The sequence below is a fragment of the Macaca nemestrina genome, chromosome 5, assembly GCF_043159975.1.
Source record: "Macaca nemestrina isolate mMacNem1 chromosome 5, mMacNem.hap1, whole genome shotgun sequence".
NCBI lineage: Eukaryota > Metazoa > Chordata > Mammalia > Primates > Cercopithecidae > Macaca > Macaca nemestrina.
In genome coordinates, this window is record NC_092129.1 from 183925819 (window position 1) to 183952078 (window position 26260).

General features: G+C 49.9%; 1 protein-coding gene across 8 annotated transcripts in view; it reads right to left on the bottom strand.

Annotated features, from left to right (window-relative positions):
* LOC105464795 (dual specificity phosphatase 22) overlaps positions 1-26260 on the bottom strand; it is a 58947-nt gene that overhangs the window by 22803 nt on the left and 9884 nt on the right. For 4 of the 8 annotated variants that reach the window (XM_071097748.1, XM_011712855.2, XM_011712853.2 and 1 more), the window contains 2 exons: positions 23709-23742; positions 16731-16813 (listed from right to left, as the gene is read on the bottom strand). In XM_071097748.1, the coding sequence (XP_070953849.1) occupies positions 16731-16739 (9 nt within the window). In that variant the 5' untranslated portion in view covers positions 16740-16813; positions 23709-23742. Of the gene's footprint in view, positions 1-2320; positions 2498-16730; positions 16814-23708; positions 23743-26260 lie in introns of those variants that run through there. The other 4 variants (XM_011712856.2, XM_071097750.1, XM_071097747.1 and 1 more) reach the window with 2 other exon arrangements.

Below are 26260 nucleotides of genomic sequence, written 5' to 3' on the forward strand. Positions count from 1 at the left end.
CTCAAGAGCTACTTTCACCACATTCCCAGAAGCCTGACCCCGAAAAAAAAAATAGAATTAAAAGCCAAATTTAAATTTGAACCACCCTCCCCGATCAGAAGCAAGGTCACAGCTTATAACACGATGATGAGAAACACACAGCAGAAGGCTCTCATTGGAGACAAGCTCTCTCTACACTATTTTGTGGTAAAATACACATAAGATTTGTCATCGTAGGCTGGGCACTGTGGTGGCTCGTGCCTGTAAGCCCAGCACTTTGGGAGGCCAAGGCAGGTGGATCACGAGGTCAGGAGTTTGAGACCAGCCTGGCCAACATGGTAAAACCCCGTCTCTACTAAAAAACACAAAAATTAGCCAGGCATGGTGGCGGGCGCCTGTAGTCCCAGCTACTCAGGAGGCTGAGGCAGGAGAACAGCTTGAACCTGGGAGGTGGAGGTTGCAGTGAGCTGAGATCACGCCACTGCACTCCAGCCTGGGACACAGCGAGACTCTGTCTCAAAAACAAAAAAGATTTACCATCTTAACCATTTAAGGTGTACCGTTCGGTGGCCTTAAGTACATTCACACTGTTGTGCAACCATCACCACCACCCATCTCCGGACTTTCTCATTTTCCTAAGTAAAACCCTGCAGCTATTAAGTAATAACTCGTCATTCCTCGTAGCCCCTGACAACCACCTTTCTCCCGCTACGAATCTGACCACCACACTGTCATATAAACCTGACGGCAAGCAAACTGTGTACACAGTCTGGCCACACTTGAAGATCGCAGACCCAGGAGATGGCAAACACGAACTTGAAATTGCTTTCGATGCACACTGCAGGTGGGATGAGCTGTCTCCTCTTTGCAAGGTGTCTTTATTCCACAGCACGTGAAAATGCTCACTTACGTGTGTGGAAGCCCAACTCGGTGCCTGGCACATGCATTTTGATTATTTCTCCTCCAGGTATGACGTTCACATGGCCCATAACATTTGCAGAAATTATGTAAGGTTAAAGGGAAAAAGCAGAATCGGAAATCCCATCCCAAGGAAGATTACACCTGGAAGAACTTATGTATGCCTATGGACTAAGTACTGGAAGTCAACACAAAAAAACAAAATAGGCAAGGTCCAGCAGACAAGACCTCTCCTCTTTTTTGTTTGCATCACAACAAAAGTCCCAAATAAATTACTGTAGAAAGCTGCCATGGCAGATAAATATGCTCCTTTAGTTAGGCTGCATTACTCATGTTTTAAGTCCAGGTTCTAAGCTGAACATGTGTTTTCTTAAAGCACCCATTTGCCACTGATTCTTCCTGCATTCGCTAAATTTAGGAAACAGTACTACAAATAATAACTTCCAAGAACTCTGTGGTACTGATGGGCGGGGAGGGAGGAGGGGGTCAGAGTGGAGAGACAAGATTTAGCCTCTGGTTTGATTCTGTGAGACAACATGCAAATGAGAAACCTCCAACACCTGTGACTTCTTTCAGGTTAGTCAAAAACCGACATACATTTGACTTGTCAGATCAACAGATGAGCACTCAAAACCTTATTTTTGTTCAAGATATTTCAGTGCAAGGCTAAAGTGGGCACAGTCAGAATGCTGGATTTCCTCCAGCCAGTACGGGCTGGGTTATGGGAAGGCGGCGAGGGAGATTCACTCTAGCTCCATCTCACCACTGAAAGCCCTATCAGGTGCTTTCGGTTCAGCTGGAGGACTTGCTGATGCACAGAATTGTGACTCAGGAAAACGGGGCCAGTTTCAGCAGAGTCACTGGCCTTCCGTGGCATTACTTAATGAAGGTGAATCCTGAACAGCCCGTATCAAAAACCTGCCAGGAGGGAAAGCTGCTGCTTAGAAATCAGCAGTAGGTATTTCTAGGAGCATTCTCTGTATGTATCATTAGGGAAAAATTTATCTTTTATAAACATGACCTGATCACACATCTCAGCTGCTGAAAAATATTCAGGGGCTCTCTCCGCAAAGTAGAGAAGACCCATTTTCACAGTGTTTCAACATCTGTCCACACCCTTCCTGACCTCGCATCCACGACATCTCCCTCCTATCACCCCTGCCTCCCCGAATGCCAGCAACCCTGGGTCCACACCCCTTCCTGACCTCGCATCCACGACATCTCCCTCCCATCACCCCTGCCTCCCCGAACGCCAGCAACCCGGTGCTGCCGTTAGTCTCCCAACATGTTCTGTGCTTTCCTGCCCCCGGCCATCCTGCCAAGTCCCTGTGGTTTTCTCTCTCTGGAATAGCTTTCTGTGTGGCCCTTCTCCGTAAAACCTCCCTGATGTACCCACCAGGCTCTCTGTGGAGCCTTCCCTCACTTCCTCGGCCTCCCGCTTAGCAGACTTCAGCCCCGTGCTGGGCACCCCACACCACCAGCAGCTCACGGCACATGGCCCTGGCAGAGAGGACTGGCACTGTGTGAAGGGCCAGTCTCTCTCACTAGACCCCCGGATTCCTCGAATGCCCAGGGCTGTGGTCATCATCCATCAGTCTCCTGGCACCTCTCCTGCAAACGGTTGCAAGTGAAGAAAGGAATGCACGAGGAGGGGCATGCCGTTCCAGAATTTTAAACATGTGGCCACCAACTCAATGTGCCCCGACAGCACTGTTCCCAGGCTGGCCACGGCACCTGCAGGCAGCCCCGCAGTCACCGTCCAGCGCAGGCCAACCAGTCCAGGGCGTTGTCAGGCCCGCGCCTCCACCTTCGCTCTCCTCCATCCTGTAAGTGGGGCTCTGTTGCAGCATCTAGGGAGAGTGGTGAGTGTGGAAAACCACGACAGGCAAAGACAAGGCAAAGATGCTGGGCATTTTGGGGGCTGCATTAAACTGGGGGTTACCCAGCCCCAAGCTTCAGACGTGGCTGGGCTCCCGGAAGCCCTTCGTTTCCTCTCAGTAATGCTCCTGCTGCCCAACAGCAACGCCCAGGGTGGGTGAACTAGGGCCCGTGTTCACAGGGGCACAGCTGTGCCCGCCGATGTACGTTACTGTCTGTGGCTCCGCACCTCATGGTGGAGGGTACAGTAGCTGCAGCTGAAGTCCCCAAAGCCCCAGATACTATCTGGGCCTTGACAGACAAAGCGTGCCAAGCCCTGGTCTGGACAGTCCCATTGCACGAGTCACTCTCGTGGCTGACAGCTTGTTTTTCATGTCCCATTTGTCTTCGACATTTAAACGACATCTGCTGCAGCACACTACCTTCTTAGAATTGCAACATTCCTAATTGGCAGTTGAGCTCAGTTCTCCTTTAATGCAGAGAGGGAGAGAAGGATTTCCCTCGAACACAGGACTTGACACAAGGAAAGTCAATGTGACATGTGAAAAATACTGAGTGCAGTGCCAGAACACAGTAGGTGCTCAATAAACGGCAGCTGACAGGACTGTCGCCAGTGACTCTCCCTCAAGGGCAATCCCATCTGCACCGTTACCAGCAGATACGGCACCACACACGCCAGGACGCAGAAGCCCAGGGCAGGTGACTCCAGGCACCAGCAGGGAGAGGACCACACTGCTCTTCAAGCTGTGTGCTGTACCGACCGCCCTGAGCCAGCCTCCCGCTCCCGGCAGGACGCAGCGGCCTGCCTTAGACACAGCTCCCTCCTCAGGGAGGCGCAGAGCACTGCTGGGAACACTGTGCCTGCTTTGCAGTTGGCTAAGCCAGTGAGCCCTCGGAGCCCCTCGCTGGTGATGGACTGGGTCCATCAGCTGCAGACGGGTTACGGGCTTTGCAGACCACCGCTTGTCTTCAGGCTTGGACACAATGTGCAGCATCTAGGAAGCCCTTTTTGAACAGCACGGACGAACCCTCCGGCTGAACCCCACGTCCTCCCTCTGGCATCACACTCTCACACTCTAGAAGCTGTTTGGAAAGAGGCAAACGCTGGCCCAGAGCAGGGTGCTGCCCTCCAGGGCTGGCCAGTTCTGCACGGGCAGGGCTGAGGCTCAGGACGTGCAAAGGCTGGACGTGGTGAGGGCCATGGGAGCTCAGGGCAGAAAGAATGTCCATGGGTTGGGAGAGTGGATAGAAGTGAGAACAGCAGCTCTTCTGTTTCTCCTCCACACTGGGAGGGACACCTCTCTGTTACGGAGTCAGTGAGTCTGAGAGACGTGCTGCATTCCCGCTCACTGCCTGGTGTTCACACGGCAGGTGCGGGTGGGAGGGCGTCTTCCTTGCTCTGCTTAAGGACCAGCAGGTCACTGCTCCTGGGCCTCCCCTGCCCTTCTCCACGCCCTCCACCCTCTCCATGCCTGCCATTGCTAGCAGTCTGATGGGCAATTTTTATTTGACAGCTGCATCCTCTTGCACCATGGCACAGAAGGAGGCCCTAGGTCACCTCGGTCAGAGCCCACATGTGGAAGCACAGGGAAGAGAGTGCCCCGGTCACCAATGAGGCCAGAGGACACTCACTGGGGCAGCCGTGCGGCTAGAAACCCACTGCCTACGTAGGGGCAGCTGCAGAGGGTTCATCAGAAACCTCAGCCTAAAGGACAGTTTTAAAAACCAAAAGGCAAAAACCAAACACACTTGGAAACGTTACCCTCCTCTGCCAGCTATGAGATCTTTTTTCTTCAGGGCATAGGGTGGAGCCCTTCCATGATGCAATTTAACTGCAGCCTAGATCTACTCTCACCACAATCATCTAGAGGAGATTCCGAACTGCTTTCCATTTGGGTGCTGCGGGGCGGATCTGGAACGAGGTATTTCATAAAATAGATACATTTGATTTGTACCTATTCTACCCTGGCTAGGCTCTGCCTCCTCCCAGGTCAGTACGGCTGAAATGATCCTTGAACTACTCTGCTCAGGAATAATTTCCAAGAGTAGGAGTCTCAAGCTAAGGTCTGAGCTCTGCTCTGTTCACCCGAGTTGCAAACTGACAGGGAAGTCGGTGCCTTTGCAGCCATCCTGAGATGGCAAAGGGAAGCCCCAGGCGCCACTTCCCCCGCGTCCTCTCCTGGCACCGACAGTGGCTGCGCCTCTCACGGAAGGAGCCAAGGGCCTTGTGGATTAACCTCCACTAGCTGGAAAAATCTGAGAACGAAAAGTTGGACCTCAAGAGAAAGAGGCTCTAACTCAGATTTCAGATGCACCTACTCCCTTCCCATGCCCAGAACCTTCACCATGCATTTCATTCGCTCTCCCATGGGAAAAGGCGGCCAGAGCTAGCTCGTGATGCCCCTGCCCAGTGATGAATGCTGAAACCTGACGCTGGCAGTAGTTGTGGTGATAACTGAAAGGAGAGAAAGAGAAATAATATTTCAGTCCAAACCTAGGGTTTGATACTGTCCACCCCAACACACGCACACATGTGCATGTGCACACACACACACACACACACGTCTTTAAAACATCCCAGGGAGTCTGGCCACACCGAGGGGAACACATTTTTAAAAGCATGGACAGAGCTCGTTCACAGCCTGTAACAAGGTGATGAAACTAGCTAGGTGCTATTGCTTCACTCTCAGAGTTTTAAAATAAGGTTGGATCACTTCCCTTGCAGGTGTGGGCAGACGCAAGGTCCACCTGCATTGCCTAGCAGGCAATGATTATTCAGGGCACCTGAAAACAGCAGATTTGCTTAAACCAGTCTTTGGTAAACTAGGGCATATTTTCTTATGGCTAAAAACAACAATGGTGTCCAGAGAGCCCTTTAACCCGGCTCTGGGTCTTAGCCAACCCCCCTTTAACTTCCCATTTACACTTCGGACTGCAGACTTGAAGGCCCTCCCCACCAAGCAGCCACAACCCACGGAATCTCCCTGGAGTAGGTGTCCTCGTCCATCACCACCACCGCCACGAAGCTTAAGCTTTCTGTCAGCCAGCCACACACACAGTGCTGTCCTGACCCAGAACCAGACGCACTTTCCCTCCGCGGACGCTCTCCATGGACATTCCCCTCGGTCGTTTCTACCAAACTGAGCCTGTCTTCTCTTTCAAACTCCTTCCAGAATTGCATCTCCTCTGAAAGCATCCCAGACTTACTATTCATGTCACCTAGCCTCCCCTTTCCAGTGTCCACAGCACCTAAAACAGCCAAACACGAGGGTCTTCTCGGGTTGGGGTCTGTGAAGGAGAAGCTGTAGCATCTCAGCGTGGGCGAAGCAAAACACAAGCTCTTCATTGGTGCCAGAGGGCCCCGAGGCACCCTGCAGGGAACCCCAAGGACTGTACTCAAAGAGCTGAGACTAAGTAGAACCCACACAGCGGGTCACAGGAGTAACAAAGATGTGTCTGTCTCACAAGGTCATGTGCTCACAGGCTGCGAAGTCCATCACATAACACCACATAAAAGCAAGACGCTGGAGGATGGCCCACCGTCATTCCCCAGTCATGCTGTCCTAGCATTTTCTCGCATGGTTTTATTCAAGAGCAAGGGCTTAGCCTCCTACATGCATACACTGCGATACTGTGATGCTCAAACCTTCAAGTCCAGCCTAGACCTCTCTCCTGAGCCCTGGACCTGTATTTCTATCCACTGATGAGTATCACACGAACATCCCACCCACGGCTGAGCTTGGTCCCTTTCTTCCACCTGGCTCTGCTTCCTGAGCACTCACATCCCCGGGAGGCAGAGCCATGGGTACTTATGGCTCACTGGCATCCCTGACTCCCCAGCCTGAGAAATGACTTTCTGTCTGTATTTTGAAGATGTCTGATGAGGTGCCTGAGTTTATGGCTGTTGTAACTTCTTAATGGATTGTTCCTTTATTTATGTAGTTTCCCTCTTTACCCTAATCATTATTAATTTTTCTTTTGCTTTCAATTTCATTTTATCTCATAAAAACTATCGCTATGCCATCTCCTTTCTGCTTGATTCTTGCCAGAGAATCTTTACCCTTCTTTCATTTTCAAGCTTGCTATGTCACTTTATGGAAGATTTTCAGATCAAATCTGATCCTTTCACTTCTAAAAAGAATCCAGTCCCCAGCATCCCAGTTCAGACCCTCATCACTTCTAACGAGGATTACTTCAAGAGCTTTTGAGGGTCTCTGGGGTATCCACCTCCCTCGCTCCACTCCATCCTCGAGGCAACATCCTGCAAAAGAAATCTGAACGTGTCCCCTGGCTTCATTCATGAATCTTTGCTGGGTCTCTGCTTACTGCAAGATGAAGTTCAGACTCCACAGCTTAACAAACAGTGTCTCTGCTAATCTGCTCTGAGCCTGCTTTTCCAGTCTGGCCACGCTGGTGAGCTCTCAAGAGTGCCAGGACACACCTTCTCCTTGCATTCCCCATCCCTCAGTGTGCGCTGTGCCTCTGCACGTACTGCTTTCTCTACCCAGAATCCCACCTCCAACTCAACTGCCATCTCCATCACTGCCTAGCAAACCTCTGTTTTCATTTAGGACCAAATTTTCACCTCTGTTGAAGCCTTGCTGTCTGCCCTGCAGTGTTAGCTGCTTCTCCTGGGTTCCCAGGGCCCTAGCCTCTGGTATGCATTTTTAAGGATTTACACGCCCGCCTCTCCTTAATGCCGGGACACATTCCGCTTCTCTTTGTATTTTATCCCCAATCCCTGCTACGAGGTAGGCGCTCAATAAATGTTTGCTGAGTCTGAAGGGATAACAACTTCCAACGCGGCCAAAAGGAGAACTGAAGACGGCACCACCCTCACCCGTGCTGACCACTGTCACCACTCCATCATCAGGTGGGGCTCCTCTCCCCGTCCCTGACCTGCCCTGAAGCACTAAACCTACGGAAGACATGCCCCTCGCCCCCCTCCCCACTGAGTCAGACCACACCAGTCCTGCGAGGCTGCCTCAACACCCCTCTCCTGACAAAGGCTTCCCCAGATCTCCCAGCCCATGGCCATGCAGCCCGTGCGTGGACTGGCAGAGCCTGTGCCATCTACGATAGGCACTTTGGCTGCAGCGGCGTCTACGCACTACATGCTTCTCCCAAAACCTGGGTTTGGAGATCCTGGCAGATCTCGCCCCTCACACATTCCCCACCGTGGACGGGGTGAGATGCAAACCGGGAAGCCCACTCCAAGAACGCAGTCCTCCGCACACCTGTGCCAGGCGATTGCTCAAGCAGAGCAGTCAGGAGGAAACGTCCAGACACCGGGACTTAAACACAAAGGCAAAATCTAGAAAGAGCGTTCTGCAGAAGTCTACAGCTGTAAGGAGAGGCTGGTCAGTGAGTGTGAGCCCGAGAGAGAAGGTTCCCAGCTGCAGGACAGGGTACCTCTAGGAAGCCAGGCCAAAAGAGCTCCTTGATTTAGAAATTTAAAAAACCGTTTCCTCCCTAGGCTCAGTTAAGTACCGGAAGATCTCAAGCCCTCTGAGTCCAGCCATGCAGGGGTTCTAGGGCTCCATTTGCAAGTGAGTCTGTGGCAGCAGGACCAGCAGGCGGAGGGGCCGCCCTCACACACCTGACTGCCACACAAGAAACCTAGATGCAGCTTGCTTCAAGAAACAGCGATTACTAGACAGTTTTCGATCCCTGCTATAATCATTTCTATTTGAGTCATATCTATTTAAATCTGGGGTTGGCTTCAAACAAATTTGCCTCAACACATGAAAGCTGCTGTAGCTTTTGGTACAGCAAGTACCACTGATTCTGGGTGGCTTCAAAGAGGTTTTCCTAGAGAGGTGAAACAACTGAGGTGTGCTGGAAACAACTGTCAATCTGAAAACCATTCCAGGTCAAACAGCAACTGGTTTTCAAAAGACTTGGACCTTTCTAGCAACTTGACACCCACAGCGTTTTTCGGTAAGATAGCTGAATTCACCCACGCTGGAAACAATGGCCAACGTGAATAGGAAATCTTGCCCAGTGCTTCAAGCTGTGTCCCGCGGGGATCTGTGAGTCCTGAAAAGGGGCACAGATTCATTCTGTGTCCAATCAATCAGGCAGAAATAGAGCACACAGGAAATAAAGTCTAGACCATTAAAGAAGTGTCTTGGGCCATCTTCTCCCTTTGAAGATTAAGATGACTGAAACGAAGTGGATGACATACTTGCTTTGGACCAATTGGCCATGGACAGCAGGATGTAGCCAAACACAGACTGCCTTCCAGTCAGGCCTGAACATTCAAATGAAATCTACCTGTCACTACCAGACACACAGAGCGTGGCCACAGATGCCCTTCCCTTCTCTCTCTCCCTCTCTTCACTCAAATAGACACTTGGACATGATCTTATTGTGACAAATAAATTCAAGAATTTTTTTCTTTTTTAAATAGAGGAAAAAGTGGGAACCATCCGTTCCTCCCTCCCTTCCCATCCGTCCCTCCCTCCCTTCCCATTCTAGTTCTCTAGGAAATAACCAGTTTGAGGAGTCTGGCATGGTCCTTTCCAGCCCTTATCTGTGCATCATCATGCATATAAATGTAATAGAGAAACACACCATTGACTTTAAATTTTACATTGATGTGATTATATTATGGGTATCATCCTATAACTTGCTTCTTTTTCTTAACAGTGGACTTAACCCTGTGAACACACAGACGTCTTCCTCTTCTTGTTGAATTGCTGCCAAGTATTCCTGAATACGGATGACCCATCACTGACCACTCCCCTTCGGCCGAATATGGGGGTTGGCTCCAACCTGTTGCCATTACAAACAGGGCTGCCATGAATGGCTGCACACCTGAACGTCCGCACTCATCTGTGTGTGGGAGATGTGTGGCTTTGGGGCGTTATCCTCCTTGTGCCTGGAGAAGTGCAACCTATAGCTTCTGTGACTTGCAGGTTCTGGACAGGAAAGGCCCTGGGGTCCTGAGAGCTGAGGCCTGCTGTGGTCACCTGGTGAAAGGTGGAGCTGGAGGTGACGGCCTGCATGGCAGCCTCAGTGGCTGCTGCAGGAGGGCCACAGAAAATGAGGCTCTCCCTTGACGAGAACACAAGTCCCTGTGCCCTGAACGTCCTCTCAGCTCTTCCTAATGATGATAAGCTCTACGAAGTCTGTGACAGCGTTTCCACAAGCTGTGTCCCCACCCTGGCATGGGGCTTGACCACGGCAAAGCCACCTTTAATTGACTGTCACTGTCTGTGTCTTGGATGCATGGTCCTCCTTGCAGAGCCAAGCTTTTAATGCCAACCAAAGGTAGCTCTCTAGAGATCAGTCAGAAAGTCACAGGAGCTGTGCAGGTGATTATTGGTTGTTAATAACTTAGGAAAGGATCATTCCGAACTAGAGGCCACAGCAGCTCTATAGAGCAGGACATCCACAGGCACCACTGCTTACCAGAGAAAGGAGGAACCACACAGACAGCCCAGTTCTAGAAGCCAGGCTGCATTGGACTAACCGATCCTCTGGCTTCACAAATTGCTCGTGATAAAGAAATCATTCTTGACCCAACTCTACTTTCATACCCTAATGAACCACCAGTGACCAAAGACACGACAAGACATGATTTCTCACTTTGGAATGGGGCTACAAAGGTGCATATCTCGCCTTTCATTAGCAGACGTCTGCAGAGGGGCCCGTGTGTGCTGGATCCACGCTGAGTGCGCTAAGGACCAGAGAAACCCCAGCACGGCGGCTGCCTCTGTGGGCCTGCAGGCCAGCTCAGGAGCCCGATGTGGGCCATGAACACTTAGGTCATCAAGCACAGGTTAAATGGATGCTTAATACCCTACAGAAGTAGTGACAGTGCACACATAACTCATGGCCCAACTTAGAGCACAAACCGAAGATATTACAGAAGGGGGGCAGAAGTCCTGAGCTCGGAGGGTCCTGACGGTGTCCCTTTCGGAGGAAGGAGAGCTGGGGCTGAGCTCAGAGGGAGGGCCCTGACAGTGACCCTTTCGGAGGAAGGAGAGCTGGGGCTGAGCTCAGAGGGAGGGCCCTGACGGTGACCCTTTCAGAGGAAGGAGAGCTGGGGCTGAGCTCGGAGGGCCTTGACGGTGTCCCTTTTGGAGGAAGGAGAGCTGGGGCTGACTCAGAGGGAGGGGAGAATTCATGTGGGCAGGAGAGGGTGGGAAGAGAGGAAAGAGAATACACACATGCCTTCTTCAGCTTTAAACACCCTTTATCATCTTGTTTCTGGCTTGCTTTACATTTGGGGAGCCAACAAAACTTCTGTTCAAGAGAAACGGGGTGGATCAGCAAGAGGAACACGTGGCAGGAAACCAGGGCCCCTCCAGGAGCCTCAACCTCAGGGCCACGTGGCTGCTGGGCAGTGACCCAGGGAAAGAGGACGGGGCCATCCAAGCAGACTGGGCATCTCACCTTGGGGAGCTTGCTCATCAGTAAGCAGGTAAATAAAGACAGAAGTACAGGCATACAGATAACAACAGAGGCAGAAGCCAACCACAAACTAACACAATTGAAGTCCTGGCACCAGCACTTCCAAAAATGTCTTCAGTGTTAAAAGAAATATAAACAGAATCACCAAGAATAAATGTCCGCATATGAAAACATCCCATTCTTTTAAAAATACCATAAATGGTTCACACTGAAGACAGAAAATACCCAAGCTGAACTCTAGCTCATAAAATCTACCTGGTATACAAACAATACCCGGTCTTCACAGATGAGTATAAATCACTTTTTCTCTACCTGATCCTGCACTGTAATCTTACGTGTTATTTTTAAAAAGGTCAGGTTCTTCGTGTTAGAAGCTTAGTGAAGGCGTGATAATATTTCTTAAAACATTTTTTTGTTAATAGTGAGAAACAGTTTTGTTTCCTGCAGGTGCTCTGGTTAAATACACAAAATGAAAAATGAAACACCGAAATTTTTACATTAGGAGTTCTGTTTCTTTTTTTCAGGGGAAGGGAGAAACCTTTCATTGCCCAATATTATTTTCTCAGCAACTACAAACAATATCGGGTTTCTGATTTAAAAAATCACTGTCTTTGCAACCGGAGTTTTCACCAACCCTCAAACCCAGAACCATCAGCAGATGCTGGAGACGCTGCCCCCGCCCAGCCCCACAAATAGGAGACACTTCTGAGCAGACACGAGCAACCCCCTGACAAAGTCCGAAGCATGGAAACAGGTGGAGGAGGATTTTGTTTTTTCCTCTTAAGCAGGTCTGGGCTTACCCTCTATTGAAATTAATATACGTGGCAATGATTTTCCACCATTTTACCAGCATCATGTGCTCCAAAGTTTCGATACCAAAAGTGTACTCCTGAAGGGCTATGGCTGGCTGCAAAACTCTTGCCTCTGTAGTGAGAAGGCCTCGGTTCCAGCCCTGGCCCTGCCACGTGCTGACAGATGATGAGAAGTCGCCCAGCCTGGGTAAGCCACAGAGGCACCAAAATAACACCATCCACCTTGCTGGACTCAGGGTTCTCAGAGGGTCATGTCCTGGCATTCTCTACTGGCTGGAAGGCCAGGGGTCACATTTTCTGAATTCCTAGGCATCGCCAAAGGCCCAGTCAGATGTCTCCAGATTTGGCGGCAGAAGAGGGACCTCATTCTCTGGGCTTCCACCGGCTCTGTTCCTACGGGATTTGCACCTGCTCCAAGCCACGGCTCTTCTCTCACTGTCATTAATGTTTATAAAGCATCTACAACGCATATCTTGTGCATACACCAAAGGCTCTGCCAGGGAAGATCTTGGAATGAACTCATTTCTGTTACCCACAGTACCTGTCCCAAGGCCTGGAACGTAGTAGGGGCTCAATAAATGAATAAATTAGTAACCCTTTGTCTTCAAAGGGAAGAACTATCTGGAAAGGGACGGGATGTGTGAAGAGGGTATTTGCAGCAAATAACAGCAAAAATCTTGCTAATTAGAAGTAAAGAAGAGCGAAGATCAAAGCTCTGTGCTGGTGATGGCGTAGGGGGGAAAGGCACTTTCATACATTGCTAGAACAAGCACAAATCACACAACCTTTTTCAAAGGTGATCTGGTAAGATCTACCAATACCACTAAGGATATCAGAAACATCGGTCGTGCCAGGAGAGAACGGAGGCAGCGAGGCATGCCGGGAAAACCACCGGTCTGAACGGGGACTCCCGGCTTCCATCAGGCTATCCAGACGGCCGTGGGAATGAACCCCAGGCAAGCCCTTTCATGTCTCCCGTCGTCCAGGTTTCCAGGTTTCTGTCCACCCAGCGACGGAGCTGGGCTTGCTGACCTCTAGACCCTGCTTAGCTGGGACTTGTCTCAGACACACAGCGGCGGGCACAGAAACGGGCCAGAGCTGCTCAGAATCTCAGATGTGACTTTAGGGCGGACCAGAAAGCCTGCAAGTCCCCAGGTTTCTGTTACGTTTCTAAGATCTTCATTCTGGAAGGTCTACTCCTCAGCCACTCTTCTGAAGAGGTAGAAATTGGAGACACAGGCCTTTTTCCCTTGGCCGACCACCTCATCCCTCATGGTCCAGGGGCTAAACACACCTTGTCTCATCCACCCAAGACGCACTGGAGACCATCCAGCCGCTCCCTGACCGCAGCCAAGGCACGGCCACTCCGAAGGCCTGAGAACAGACCTTCCATGTTATTTCTCCAGCCAGGCTGGAGGAACAGTACAAGATGCTGTGAATGCTATTTTGGGAAACCCCAACCCCCAGCAAATTACCCAAATAATGGAGTCCGATCTAATCCAACCAAAAGCAACCAAGTCCCAAGTTCCTCAGTTCCTTCCTACGTAAACTCAGTAAGTGTATAAGGACTAAAACTGTCTTCATCAGATCTCTCGTAGCGGGTGCATTTCATAGCACAGTCGTTGGTCAGGAGTTGTGACAGGTTACAGATCATTATCTCCAGAGAGGATGGAACAGACTCAAAAACTGTACAACCTTCCATTCTGCCTATGGCAGGTTCTCACAACAAACCAAGTAAACCAGGATTGAAAGGCAGCGTTATGTACGGAGGCAGCCTCAGCCAGCAACAAGCCCAGAGTGGCACCCTCCCCTCCCACCCAGGTGCCTCGGCCCAGCTGCTGCGTAAGCAGCCCTCTGGACCAGTGCTCACCCCGGAGGCTCCCATGGGGGCCTCCTTATTTGGATCCCCTGGATTTCACAGGAAATATTCCAGGGGGGTCTCAGTAGGAGGCACATCACATAAGCAAGCACACACCATGTTTCCCGGCTCACAAAGGCCGATATATGTCTGCACAACAGGGCTCTCAAGCCTTTATTCTGACTACACGACCGCGAACCTTCCAGAGGGGAACAAAGTGTGCTAAGTTTTCTAAACTTGCATGACCACATCCAACAACATGAATACCCTCTCTCACGTAGTCTTCATCACAATAAACGTAGAACTAGAGTAGAAACTCTTTGAGAAAAAAGACCTTTGTAATGGATGCTAAGTACCCCAGAGCTTTAAACTCACTGAGATGTTCGTTGGAAATGACCCAAAGAAGTATCCACAGCGCAGTGCCCAGTACACGGCTTCACAGCAGCAGGGCTCGCGGGACACCCGCATGGACGTAGTAAGACCAAAACCCTTCCATTTTAGACAGGAGCTACCTTCCCACTTCCTACCAAGCCCCAGCCCGGGGCTGCCCAGAGAAGCTAGCGGCCATCAATAAACACGTGTGGTTTTGACGATCTCAGAAAATAGAGGAGGCCCAGCTCTCTACTCGCCTACCATTTATCCCTTCACCCTCACTTGGGGGCTCTCACCAACCGGGGGGTCAGCGCACTGCATTTGCTTGGCCCCGCACAGTCGCCCCGCTCACCTTCATCCCTGCCCCGTTTCTCTCCCAGGATCAGGCCGGCAGAACATGGAGCTGCCGAGGCATCAAACCCATCCATTAATTCCCCACCGACTGCAAACACATCATCTCCCTGACTCATCTCGGGCTGCGTGAGGACACAGCTTCCGGATCTGGATTTGAAACTCAAGACAGAAGGCTGCCTTTATGCCCCAGGCAGACAGCTAAACAAAGATTTGAAACTTCTAAGAGTATAACTTAGTGTGGGCACCACCAATTCAAGTAACTTTGGTGCCTCACTTTTCCCCACTGTGCAATCAGAGGCTGTTGTTTTAATTTTTAAAATAAGAATAGACCATGCATTACTTGCGAACTTAAAGATTAATAAAATGCTAAGGGGGCAATACTAAACTACATTATGCTACAAAACAGTGCTATAACACTTAATAAATATAAAATCACATGGAAGTACTTATTATGAAGCTAAGATAATAACAGCACCCAGAGACCACAACAGGATGTCTCCAAGAAAAAGCCATCCCAGTGAAGAAAAAGGGCAGCACTTCTCTCTCTTTTTAATGGCAGAATCTGTCCTTATAGACTGAGCTACAAAGGGAATAAAAAAGCATCTGCATGGTGTTGTGCTGGGAACACAGTTTGCCCGCACCTCTGAGGTTTTACACAATCGGTGGGCTTTTTATACCTGAGTTACAACCCCCGCTGCTTCACTCGCCAGCCTGTGGCTTCCCGAGTGACAAGGGCTGGAGCTTTGATTTCTAACGCTGGCAGATCTCCTGTCTACACAGAGGTTACAATGGGAGCAGATTTAAGGGTCATGTGCACACACGACAGTGTGTTCCATTAAATGGAGTGTAAGGCAGGGAGGCAGGCCTGGGGGCTGAGGGTGGAGAGGGCATCTCTGCAATTTATTAAAATAAAGGAAACCTCAAGCCTCATCTTGTGATTTAAGAGGAAGTCAATCATGACCAGTTTGCAGTTTAACTTACCATCTTGGCCATAGCTTGGCTGTATTTTAAATACAAACTACTGTTGATAGATTAAAAAATGGCTATTTTCAAAAGAACTGTTAGGCTCCAAAAACTGTTTTGTTGTTGTTGTTATTTCCAATAAAATCACGCTGGAACACAAATTACGGCACCTTACCAAAAAAATTTATGAGCTAAACAATACAAGGAAGTAGGAGCTCGGCGATCTGGAGAAATTGAGGTTTGTTCACCATCTATGGTTCTCTGGTACTACAATGTTTAGTAGAATCATTTATTATTCTACATTCTCACTAGTTTTAGCTTGCTTTATACTAACTAAAATCTGGCAGCCTTTATGGCTAAAGAGAATAGATACAATTAAAAAACATTACCTACTCTTGCCTAATAGAAATCTAAATGAAAACAGCCTGAACCAGGATTCTTTCTTTCAGAACAAGTCACCCCCTCCCTTTCCAACACCCCACCCTAAAATAGAAAAACACAGACACGTCGCAACCACACAGCATTATTTTCTAAAAGGAGGTAACTTGGGCTCTGTCAAGGCCAATAAACATAAATAGATTTTACCTCTAGCCAACAGCTCCAACCGTCCATCAGGGTAAATTTAAAGATGTTTTTGGAATTAGTGCACAAGCAGACACACCCTGTTTACCCTGAAAACCTAAAACACAACAGCTTCTACACGAGTCTCGAGGTTACAGGGCCCTGGGAAACCTCCAGGCACAATTTACCTTCTGTTTTCTTTTACCCCTGAATGCCAATGGTGGCTATTTCAGCTTAAATGGGACAAAATCAGGAAATGAGCAGGCTGAAGCGTTTTGGATTTTAAAACCAGAGATAACTCTGAAAGGAATGAAAATGGGCTTTAAATGTCCGTAAGGTCCAGTGGGAAATGCAGCATCAGCTTATTGCTAGGCATTTAGCCAAGACAGCCAAAGTGGCAACACAGCAGGAGGGTGATCAGAAAAAGCACACACCCTTGCACCACGCCACAGACAGCACGGTAACGTAAATACGGCCTGAGCACAATGGGAACACCCTCAGAGACCGCAGGAGCAGGTTCGCACGGAGAGAACGTGGCTGCCTTCGTGAACGTCACACGCACTCCCACGGGATACAAACAAAGACACCCACACACGCCCCCGCTGCTCTCTTACCTCCAGCATAGGCCGGGCACTGTCGTGGACAGACAGAATATGTGTCACCTTGTTCTTGCTCAACTGTTCCGCATCCCTGGCATCTGTCAGAGAAGAAAGGGGATGGACATTTTGATATCTTTGCAAGTTAATTACTCCTAAACTCTAGCCAGAAAAAAAAAAAAACCCACAAAATGAATTGCATATTTCTTTCCTGAAACTTCATAACTGACCATACATGTAGGGAATTTCGGGCTACTGCTTTCATACCTTTTGTCTAGCTTTATTTCTGATTGTCTCATCTTTTGACCCAAAGTGACAAAGAAAAAAACTTTCTATGAGGAACAAGAGTCCCTTGAAATGATCAGGCACAGAAAGGCCTCTGGAATATGACAGCAGCCTCCGCTCACTCCCGCTTGGCTAAATGGCTACCTCGAACCATCTGCTATGTGGTCCCTAGACTGATGCCAAGGAGCCATAAGATGCCGCACATCACAGTTCAATATCGTACAGCCAGTCATTAACCAACGTTACTTCTATAAACCAATGAGAATTCCTGCTGAACAAGTTTTTGTAATCACCACTCTCCTGATTCGCCTTTTTTTCTTTAAAAACTTGAGCCTCTATTTTATTCTCCGGAGCACTCCCCAAGGCAACTTGAAAGTGTGTTTCAGGCTATAGTCCTCAAGCTTGGCCCAAATAAACTCTCTGTATTAATTTTGCCTCAGCTTCTTCCTTTTAGGCAAAAAAAAGTGTTCATCTAGAACTTGAAGTGCACTTCGATTAATCAACGTTGTAATCATGATGGATTACATCATCAAGAAGCTAAATTTACGAGACCATTTTGTAGTCAGCATTTGTAAGAGACGACCTTAGGTCAGTCTTTTTGCATGAGACACATAATATTAGGGATATTTAAAATATATTTTTTTAAATTCAATGACCTGTTAATGATTAGAATTCTTAAAAAGCTAAATACAAAAGAACCACTAACTCTGGAAGACAAAGGAGCCTGTGCATTACTTCTTTCCCCAGATGTCAAAAGCATGGACAGTTCTGGAATCAGACAGGCCTGTGGTTTACATCATCTAGATTCACTTTAAAGCACAATTAGAAAATGAAACTCGCTCTGGAAATTCCAAACAGAATTGTCTATCAGCTCTCAGTTGGCTATTAAATTATCTCCATATGAAACTAAGAAGAAAATAAAATTATATTCCCTTCCAATGTTCCCACCTGCAAAAAGAAGACTGAATGGTGTGATCCCCCGAATTGGAACCTTCTACTAATCTACAAAACGGGGGCCAGCAGGAAATCAGGAGGTCCACTGCCCTGCGCCCCCATCCCAGCCTGGCCAAGCTTTTCAAAATGATACAGGAGAAATGGATTGAAAGGCAAATGTTTAGGCCGGGCGTGGTGACTCGCGCCTGTAATCCTGGAACTTTGGGAGGCCGAGACAGGCAGATCACCTGAGGTCAGGAGTGTGAGACCAGCCTGGCCAACATGAGGAAACCACGTCTCTACTAAAATTACAAAAACTATCTGGGCGTGGTGGTGTGCACCTGTAATCCCCGCTACTAGGGAGGCTGAAGTGGGAGGATCGCTTGAACTCAGGAGGCGGAGGTTGCCGTGAGCCGAGATCGCCCCACTGAACTCCAGCCTGGGTCACAGAGAGTCCACCTCAAACAAAACAAAACAACAACAACAAAGAAAGGCAAACGTTTAATTGTCACGGTTCTGGAGACTATTTCATGGCATGGGAAAATGCTCAGGGTATAATGTGAACCATGAATGTGACACAAACCCAACGTATAAAAGCACAGAGACAAACACAGCAGGGAGCATGGTGGGACTGGTACAAAGGCAGCCCCAGCTCAGAGACGGAATTACAAGTGGGTTTTTCCTTCTTTATCGTTTACGCGCGCGTGTGTGTGTGTGTGTGTGTGTATTCTACATGAGTGGCTCCGAAGTCTAACACCCTGTGAACTATCAAGAGGCTCAGTAGAAAGGCGGAGGCCAGAGCTTAGTTCCTGATCCAGCCCGGGGCTGAGGCATCTCCATTTCCAACAAGCCTGGATGAGGACGCAGAAATCAAGAAACGTTGTTCTAAACATTCAGCAACGTCAGGAAAAAAATTTAACTAATATCAAAATACCAGTTTCATTTTAAGACTCTTTTCATTGCTCCAACTTCTCAGGCTTCACATTCCAGGCTACTGCTTTCCCAGATTCAAATTCTCGAGCTTCCAATTTAGGGCTATTGCTTTCCAGTATTTTGCCTCAGTTTATCTCTGACCGGCTCATCTTTTGACCCAAAGTGAGAAAGAAAAAACCTTTTTATATGAGGAACACGAGCCCTTTATCAGGCTCAGAAAGGCATCCATCATGCAGGAACAGTCGCCTCTCACTCCCGCTTGAGCTAAACAGTTACCTCGAAGCCCCCTGCTATGGATGGGAGCCATCTACACAGCACATGCAGACTCACTGCCAACGCCCCACCCCTCACAGGTTGGGGTACCAGCAGGGCTGGCTTAGAATTAATTAGGCAGAAGCTAGAATCGTTTTGGAAGCCACAGGCAGCCAGTCCCACATTCACACCAAAATGGGATTTTCCAATCGCCACCAGCATGGACGTTTTAGACAAGCAGCGAACCCGCAGGAGGTGGGACAGGCACCCAGCAGACGTGGGGCAGCCTGACGGGGCCAGCTCATCTTACCCTCCCGCCTGGCTCCTCCTGACACCCATTCCGCCTGGCGTTCGAATTTTAACAATCCGTATTTGTTTCAATCTACTTTGCTCCTTTCACAGCAGCTTTAATGAGATATAATTCACATACCATAATATGGACCCTGATCAAGTCCATGATTCAGTGGTTTCATACGTTCACAAGGCTGCGTAACCGTCACAGATCATAACTTTAGAACATTCTCTTCACCCAGTAAAATGCCTTTATAATACAAATACACAGTGAATCTTTTTAAAGCGGCCTGGGGAAAAAAAAGTATACTTTTCTGAATACAGAAGACCACTCGATATCACACAACAGCCAGCGGACTGCTGGACTCCAAAGCAAAGGGAAGCACTCCAGGGCCAGCGCTTCTCCTCTTCCTCACTGCACGCTCGCACCACGTCCGCTGATGCATCCCTTCCCGTGAGGCACAGGCTCTGCCCACTTACTCGAGTGCATAAAATGCTTAATGAAACCTGCTGGGTGATGACCCTGGAACTTTATTTCTTACGGACTTCACATTATTGATTGTCCTGGAAGGCCAGGGAGCAGCGAGGTCACGAGCTGGGAATCCATCTGTAAGGCCCAGGGTGGAGCTTCCTCGGGGCACAGACACAAGCTTGTATATTTCCAGCGCGCTCCTCCTGAGCATAGACCTACAGGGGCAAAACTAGCACGCTGGTGCTCAGCACGGGGTCCTCCAACCCGCAGCACAGCATCACCTGGAGCTGACTCCACCCCGGGTCTACTCCAACCCGCAGCACAGCATCGCCCGGAGCTGACTCCACCCCGGGTCTACTTGATCAGAACGTGCACTTTAGCGAGAACCCCAGAAGGCCACGTGCACCCTAACAGCGAGCCCCAGAGGGGACGGACTTCGGCCTGGTGCCAGTGGCCCCTCCCCAACTGCCAATCACAAATGCAACAGGCTGGTAACTCATAAAACCAACAGGAAGGTAACCAGTGGGAATCCACGTGGAAAAGGTAAGTCTGGATGGACATATGCTGACCTATCGAGCATGGTTATTTTGTCTCAGCGAGCTGGCAAGCAGACTACCTCTGACCAGGCTGGCCTTGTCCAAACAACTGGGTACCCACCAGGGCTGTCTGTCTCCCTGGCAGACACAGAACACAAGCTCTAGACTGCGAACATGGTCTCAACACGCACCACCGGCAAACACACCGTGCCGAAGAGCGTTCCCTCTTTTCTAGAATCTGTGGACATCTTCAAACAACGAGGGCTTCCTCTGTCAGCTGACATCCACTGTTGCTGGTGCCCAGTTGGAAGGAAGCCACGGACCCACCCTCTGGCCCAGGGAGGGGCTGCTCTCTCTGGCTTCCCTCCTGGCGTGTGGGCAGCCCCAACAGAGAGGCTCTCACCAAAGCGTCGAAGACCCAAAGGCCGGGCTCAGAGCTGGGTTTGTTTGTGGGTCTTCTCCAGGAGGAATAGTCACCAGGTGCTGCAAAACCATTTGTTGATTCATTACAAAGCTTTTTTTTTTTTTTTTTTTTTAAGGGTTGCCGAGTGACATGTGAGGGATCCCACTGAAAGGAAGGAGGGAAGAGGAGAAGGAAGGAAGGGAGGGAGAGAAAAAGGAGGGAAGTGGGGAGGGAAGAGAGGAAATGGGAAGGGGAAGAGAAGGGAGGGGAGGAAGGAGAAGGGACAGAAGAAGGGAGTGATTGTCCACGTTCCTTTCCACTTTCCTGGTTCCTGTGTTACAAGAGGTACGTATTACTTGTGATTTTAAAAGAGCAAGATAAATGACTATATGAGATGCCAGGCGAGAGCACAGATGACAGCTGGATTCACCGCCCAGGAAAAAAGAAAGAGGCCACATTCCACACAGGTTTCCACCCTTGCCAGCTAATGCCACCCAGCTGCCTACTGCAGACCTGGCATCTATCGGGCCCCATGGCAGTAGCAGTGAGTATGTGGGTGTTTATTTCTCAGGGCACCAGGTATTGGGCACTGAGCCCACCAAGGGCATCACCCATCATCTGGGTCAGCCCCGCGACAGCCCTGTGAGGCAGACGCCATCTTCCCAGTCCACACCCCCAGGTGTGTAACTCGTCTGAGGACACACACTGGCCCCTGCCTGTTCTGCACCTGCTGTTGGACTCTGACAGCCTGAGGACAGGGACGCTGGTCCACATCCAACTCCCAGCACACTGTGTGCTCCCGACAAGCTTGTGCAATGAACAAGTGAATTCACAGCACAACGGGGGAAAATACTTCCTCTCCTTCCAGCCCTATTGCCAATTCACTGCACTCTCCTTCCTTTCTTTCAGACAAGCCTTGTACCTGGAAAGCGTTTAATAAACGTTTGGCTAACGAGTGAATAAAACACAACCTCATGCCAACATCAGAATAACTCAAGGTAGTAACACAGCATCGACCCGAAGAACAAGGAGAGGAGGTGGGCTGTCCACAGCACTCTCAGAGACTAAACCACAAAGCACGAGACCCAGGAAGCTGGAAGGAGTCCTATGTCACGGAATATTTAGAAAACAGGTGTAGCGTGTAGTATGAAAAGAATTTTAAATATTTTCTTAAAGCCATCCTTCCAGAAAAGGTAACCTTTCATGATTAAGGCTGAAATTCTCACATACTATTGTCAGAAGTATTGAATTTGGTTCATATTTATTAAAATGTTCAATTTCAAACCTTTCATCCAGCAATTCTACTTCTAAGAACTTATCCTAAACTCTGTTCTCAAAGACACTCCCTTTCCCCATGAAAATAGTTAATACCTCACTAAGTAACTCTGACATTCGCTACATTAATGTCCCCCGGCCTGCCCCCCACAACAGGTTTGCTGCTTTTTCAGAACCACAACGCTTACTAATTTAGCAAGCCCAGTACTATTTTTAACACGCTGTACAATCAGTAGCTGTCAGCTCTGTGCTTAATTCTCCTGGAGGCCAATGAGTGAGCTGGAGGGAGATGGGGCAGGAGGTGTGTGGAAATAAACATCATACAGAGCGCAGAGAAATAATAAAGATTATTTGCACAATCAGTTTGAAGCTGAACTCGGAAATTTCAGCAGCATCCAGAAAGCCGACAGGAGTGGCCAAGTTCCGGCTTGTGAGGGAAGGGAGGAGCAGGAGCTGCCGACGACACGGTCCGGCTCTGTCCAACCTAACACGGTGGGGCCTTGTCTGCAAGCTTCCCAAGCCCCTCCCAGCCTATTAAGGGCCCCTCATCTCTATCCTCCCACCTCATCTCAGTGATTCACTTACACAAACTCTGAATGTCACCTGGCAGGCGGACTTGGCCCCTCCCTGGAAACCGATAGGCCCAGGGACCACCGAGCTCTAGAGCTGAGTGAAAATAGAGTCAGTAGCCGACAGCGAATCAATCAGTACCGAACAAGGGGCAGGAAATGTGTGAGAAGAGCAGCAGCAGCAGACGAGGAGAATCTGCCAGAAATGAAATTGTCACTCTTGTTTCCCGGGTGACTTAAAAAGAACAGGCTTCTGAAAATTTCTCAACAGTAACTAAAAAATGAAAGTGGTCAAAGGTTATAAGTCAGTCACGTGATTGCTGAGCGTGCCTGTTGTCCACCATCTTTTGATGATAATGTCCCAACGGGTGTGGAGAGTTAAAAGGAGCACCTGAGGCAGAGCTGGAGCCTCACAGCCTCACCCCACTCCATCGGGGACGGGCAAGGGGCTGGGGTGCACCCAGCGACGGGCTTGGGTGCACGTGGTGGCCACTCCCAGAACAGACCGTAGCCTGAGCCTACACTTGGCCTGTCAGTCTCACCCATGAGAAGTCTAAAGCTGATCTTTTAGAAAGTGAACTCACTTTTGGTGGAAACAGCCCAAATGTCCACGAACAAATAAATGGAAGCAAAATGAGGCCTCTGCACACCATGGAATACTATTCGGCTTTAAGAAGGAAGGCCATTCTGACACTTGCTGTGACATGGATGAACTGAGACACGGTGTTCACTAAAATAAGCCCATCTCAAAAGCACAAACACTGTGTGATTCCACTAGGAGGAGGCTCTGAGAGTCGTCAGATTCTTAGAGGCAGAAAGCAGAATGGTGGCTGCCCGGGGCTGGGAGGAGCGGAATGGGGAGTTAGTGTTTAACAGGGACACAGTTTCAGTTTGGGAACGGGAAATGTCCTGCAGAAGGATGTTGGTGACGGCTGCACAGCAACGCAAATTACTTAAAGCCACTGACCTACACACTTTAAAATGGTCAAGAAGACACATCTTATGCTCTGTGTATTTTTCCACAACAACAAAAAAGCAAGAACTCACCTTTGAAGTTGCCGATGTACAGGCCGGGCAGGATCTAGGAGGAAGACAGACACAGACGTGAGCCTGGCAGACTCTCAGTGGATGGTGTTGCGGAAGGGGCCTCACCCAGCAGCAGGATCCCTGCAAAGGCCAGGCGCTTCCCCAGTACAGCCCCTCCCTGACAGACGCGGGCGACCCAGCACCCCCAGGGGCCTGTGGAAGGCTGCAGGTGGTGCCCGTCGCCTCGCCGGGTTGAGGGCCCGGCTTTGACCCCGTCATCCTCATTTGCAGCCCTGCAATGCTGGTGGGCATTCTGAGGGCCCAAGTCCCCTGCCCCGCCTGTCCACCCTGGCCCCGCAGCCCTGGCGGCCCCGCAGCCCTGCGCTCTGCTGCACGAGGCCACTGCACACACGGTGCCCGCTGCACACACGGTGCCCGCTGCAGGCGGTTACGCTGCCGCCCACCTCACCCTTGGCCTGTCCTGAGCCCTGAGTCCAGGGTTGGCCCCCGACTCGGCCCCCGACTCAGTGCTGGTAGCCCTCCGTGTCCCCTGGGTGGCGATGCTGTTGCGAGGGCATGACCAGGTGAAGGCCCATCTGTCTGTCAGGGAAAACTCCTTGGGCAGCAAACGAATCCTGTCGCTCACTGCTGCCTCCCGAGCCCCAGGCCGGGATGACAGTCAACAAGGGGTTGTTAAATAATTAAATACATGATCCAACCTGCAAATATATGCAAGTTAATAAGAAAACATCCTTGTTGCAAAATGTCCAAGGCAGTGGTTCTCAAACCAAACTCCCCATCAGAACTCCGGACTCTGTTAAAAACAGAGACTTCCGGGCAAGCCCTCCTCTCCACCTCCAGCCCCCATACGGAATGATTTCGCAGATCAGCAATGAGAACTGGGGGTGGTTTCTTTCACACCCATGATTTGCGAAATAGGAAGCAAATTCTTGTCTTGCCAGCACTTTGCATGGACACTCTAAAATTTAAATAAGGACACGGTACCATTCATTAAAATGTGCTCACTGTATCACTCACCATGATTTCCAAGCACATACACCCAGCGGTTTTGGTGACACTTCACCACAGATCCCCGGATGTCCCAGCCTCACCCTCCTGTCTGCCACTCCCATCCCCGCAGCTCCCGTCTTCCTTCACTCCCACTGAGAAAGTCGAAAGAGCCTGTAGTACGGTTCTTCATGTTTGCTGATTTCTTCGAGAATCTTCCTGACCACCGGCTGCCTCGCTAAAAACGGATGGCTCATGTCTAGTCATTGCAGGGGATCTATCGTGGCTCACATCAGGGCAGCAGTGCTAGGCCCAGAGTTAGTCTCTCTGCAGAGGGACAACTAGCCAAGGGGCCACATAATGTATCAACCAAACTGGGACAGTCCAAGAATGAAAACAGGCTCTGCTAAATCATTACTTCAGGAAAATAGGCAAAAACCAGCAGTGCCCCGGGCGCAGGGCTGTGCGATCACCCTGGCTGACTCAATACCCAGAGTGGTAAGGATGCGAAATTAGCTTGGAGAGTGCCCCATGAGACGGAGCTCAGTTATGTCCGTGACTGAAGTCACCGATGGAGGCAGGTCGGGTTAGCCCCGTAACCAGGAGCATGTGAGACGACGTCTCAGAGGACAACGTCAGCACACTGCCCGGGAGCTGAAACACCTGACAGGTCTTTCTGGAAGCATAATCAGTCTTTAGGATTCTCCTGGGAGGAAGGGTGGAGTCTATACTTTATCATTCCTATTTTGAAACACAGGAACAATGCAAGTTCGCCCTGGATGTGGATCCCGCTGACGTTCTCTGGCGATGCTTGGCTGCACAGAGCTTTGCTGTGTGTAGTCTCTCATTCCCAAGGGTCTCTCCTGTCTTTTTCAGGATGTGGCAGTAGATACTAAAGAGCATCATTGCCACGTGGCTCTTCTGGCTGGCAGTGCAATGACCCCTCCTTGACCGAACTTTAGCCAGGTTCCTGAGTCCTTTTCTCAAGAAGGCCCGGTCCTTGGCGAGCAGAGACCTGCTGAGTGTATCCCCTAAGACCCCACCAAGCGCCCCTTCCTCCACCCTGACGTCTAATCCACTTCCCCTGAGTGGCGTTCCACCCACTCCCTCACCCTGCCCTCGGCTTTCCATCCACCCTCGTCCCTGCCACACTGGAGTCAAGTCCTCCCCTGTTGCAATAGTCTTGAATGGAGTCTTCCTTGCTGGCTTAAGCAAGTGTCAGAAACACTTTTCTTTTACAGCAGTGACTGCAAATGGCTCCATATCTCTACAGTTACAATCACTGGGTGATTTTCTAGATCAAAATGTTTCCAGACCATAAGCATGTTTATCTGCCCAAAGTCAGAGAACATACTGCCGTGGATAAAGTTCCTCGGGCACAACGCTGCACACTCGGGGTACCGGTGTGACTGAGAGACAGGGTCCTGCCCTCACGGAGCAGCTCATGTAGGGAAAGTGGAGGTGACCTGACCACTCTGGGGTCACAGAGGGCTTCCTGGGGACAGTGGCACTCAGGGGAACTGCAGCCCAAGAGGAGCGGGCAGACAGGTAGGGGACAGAACAGT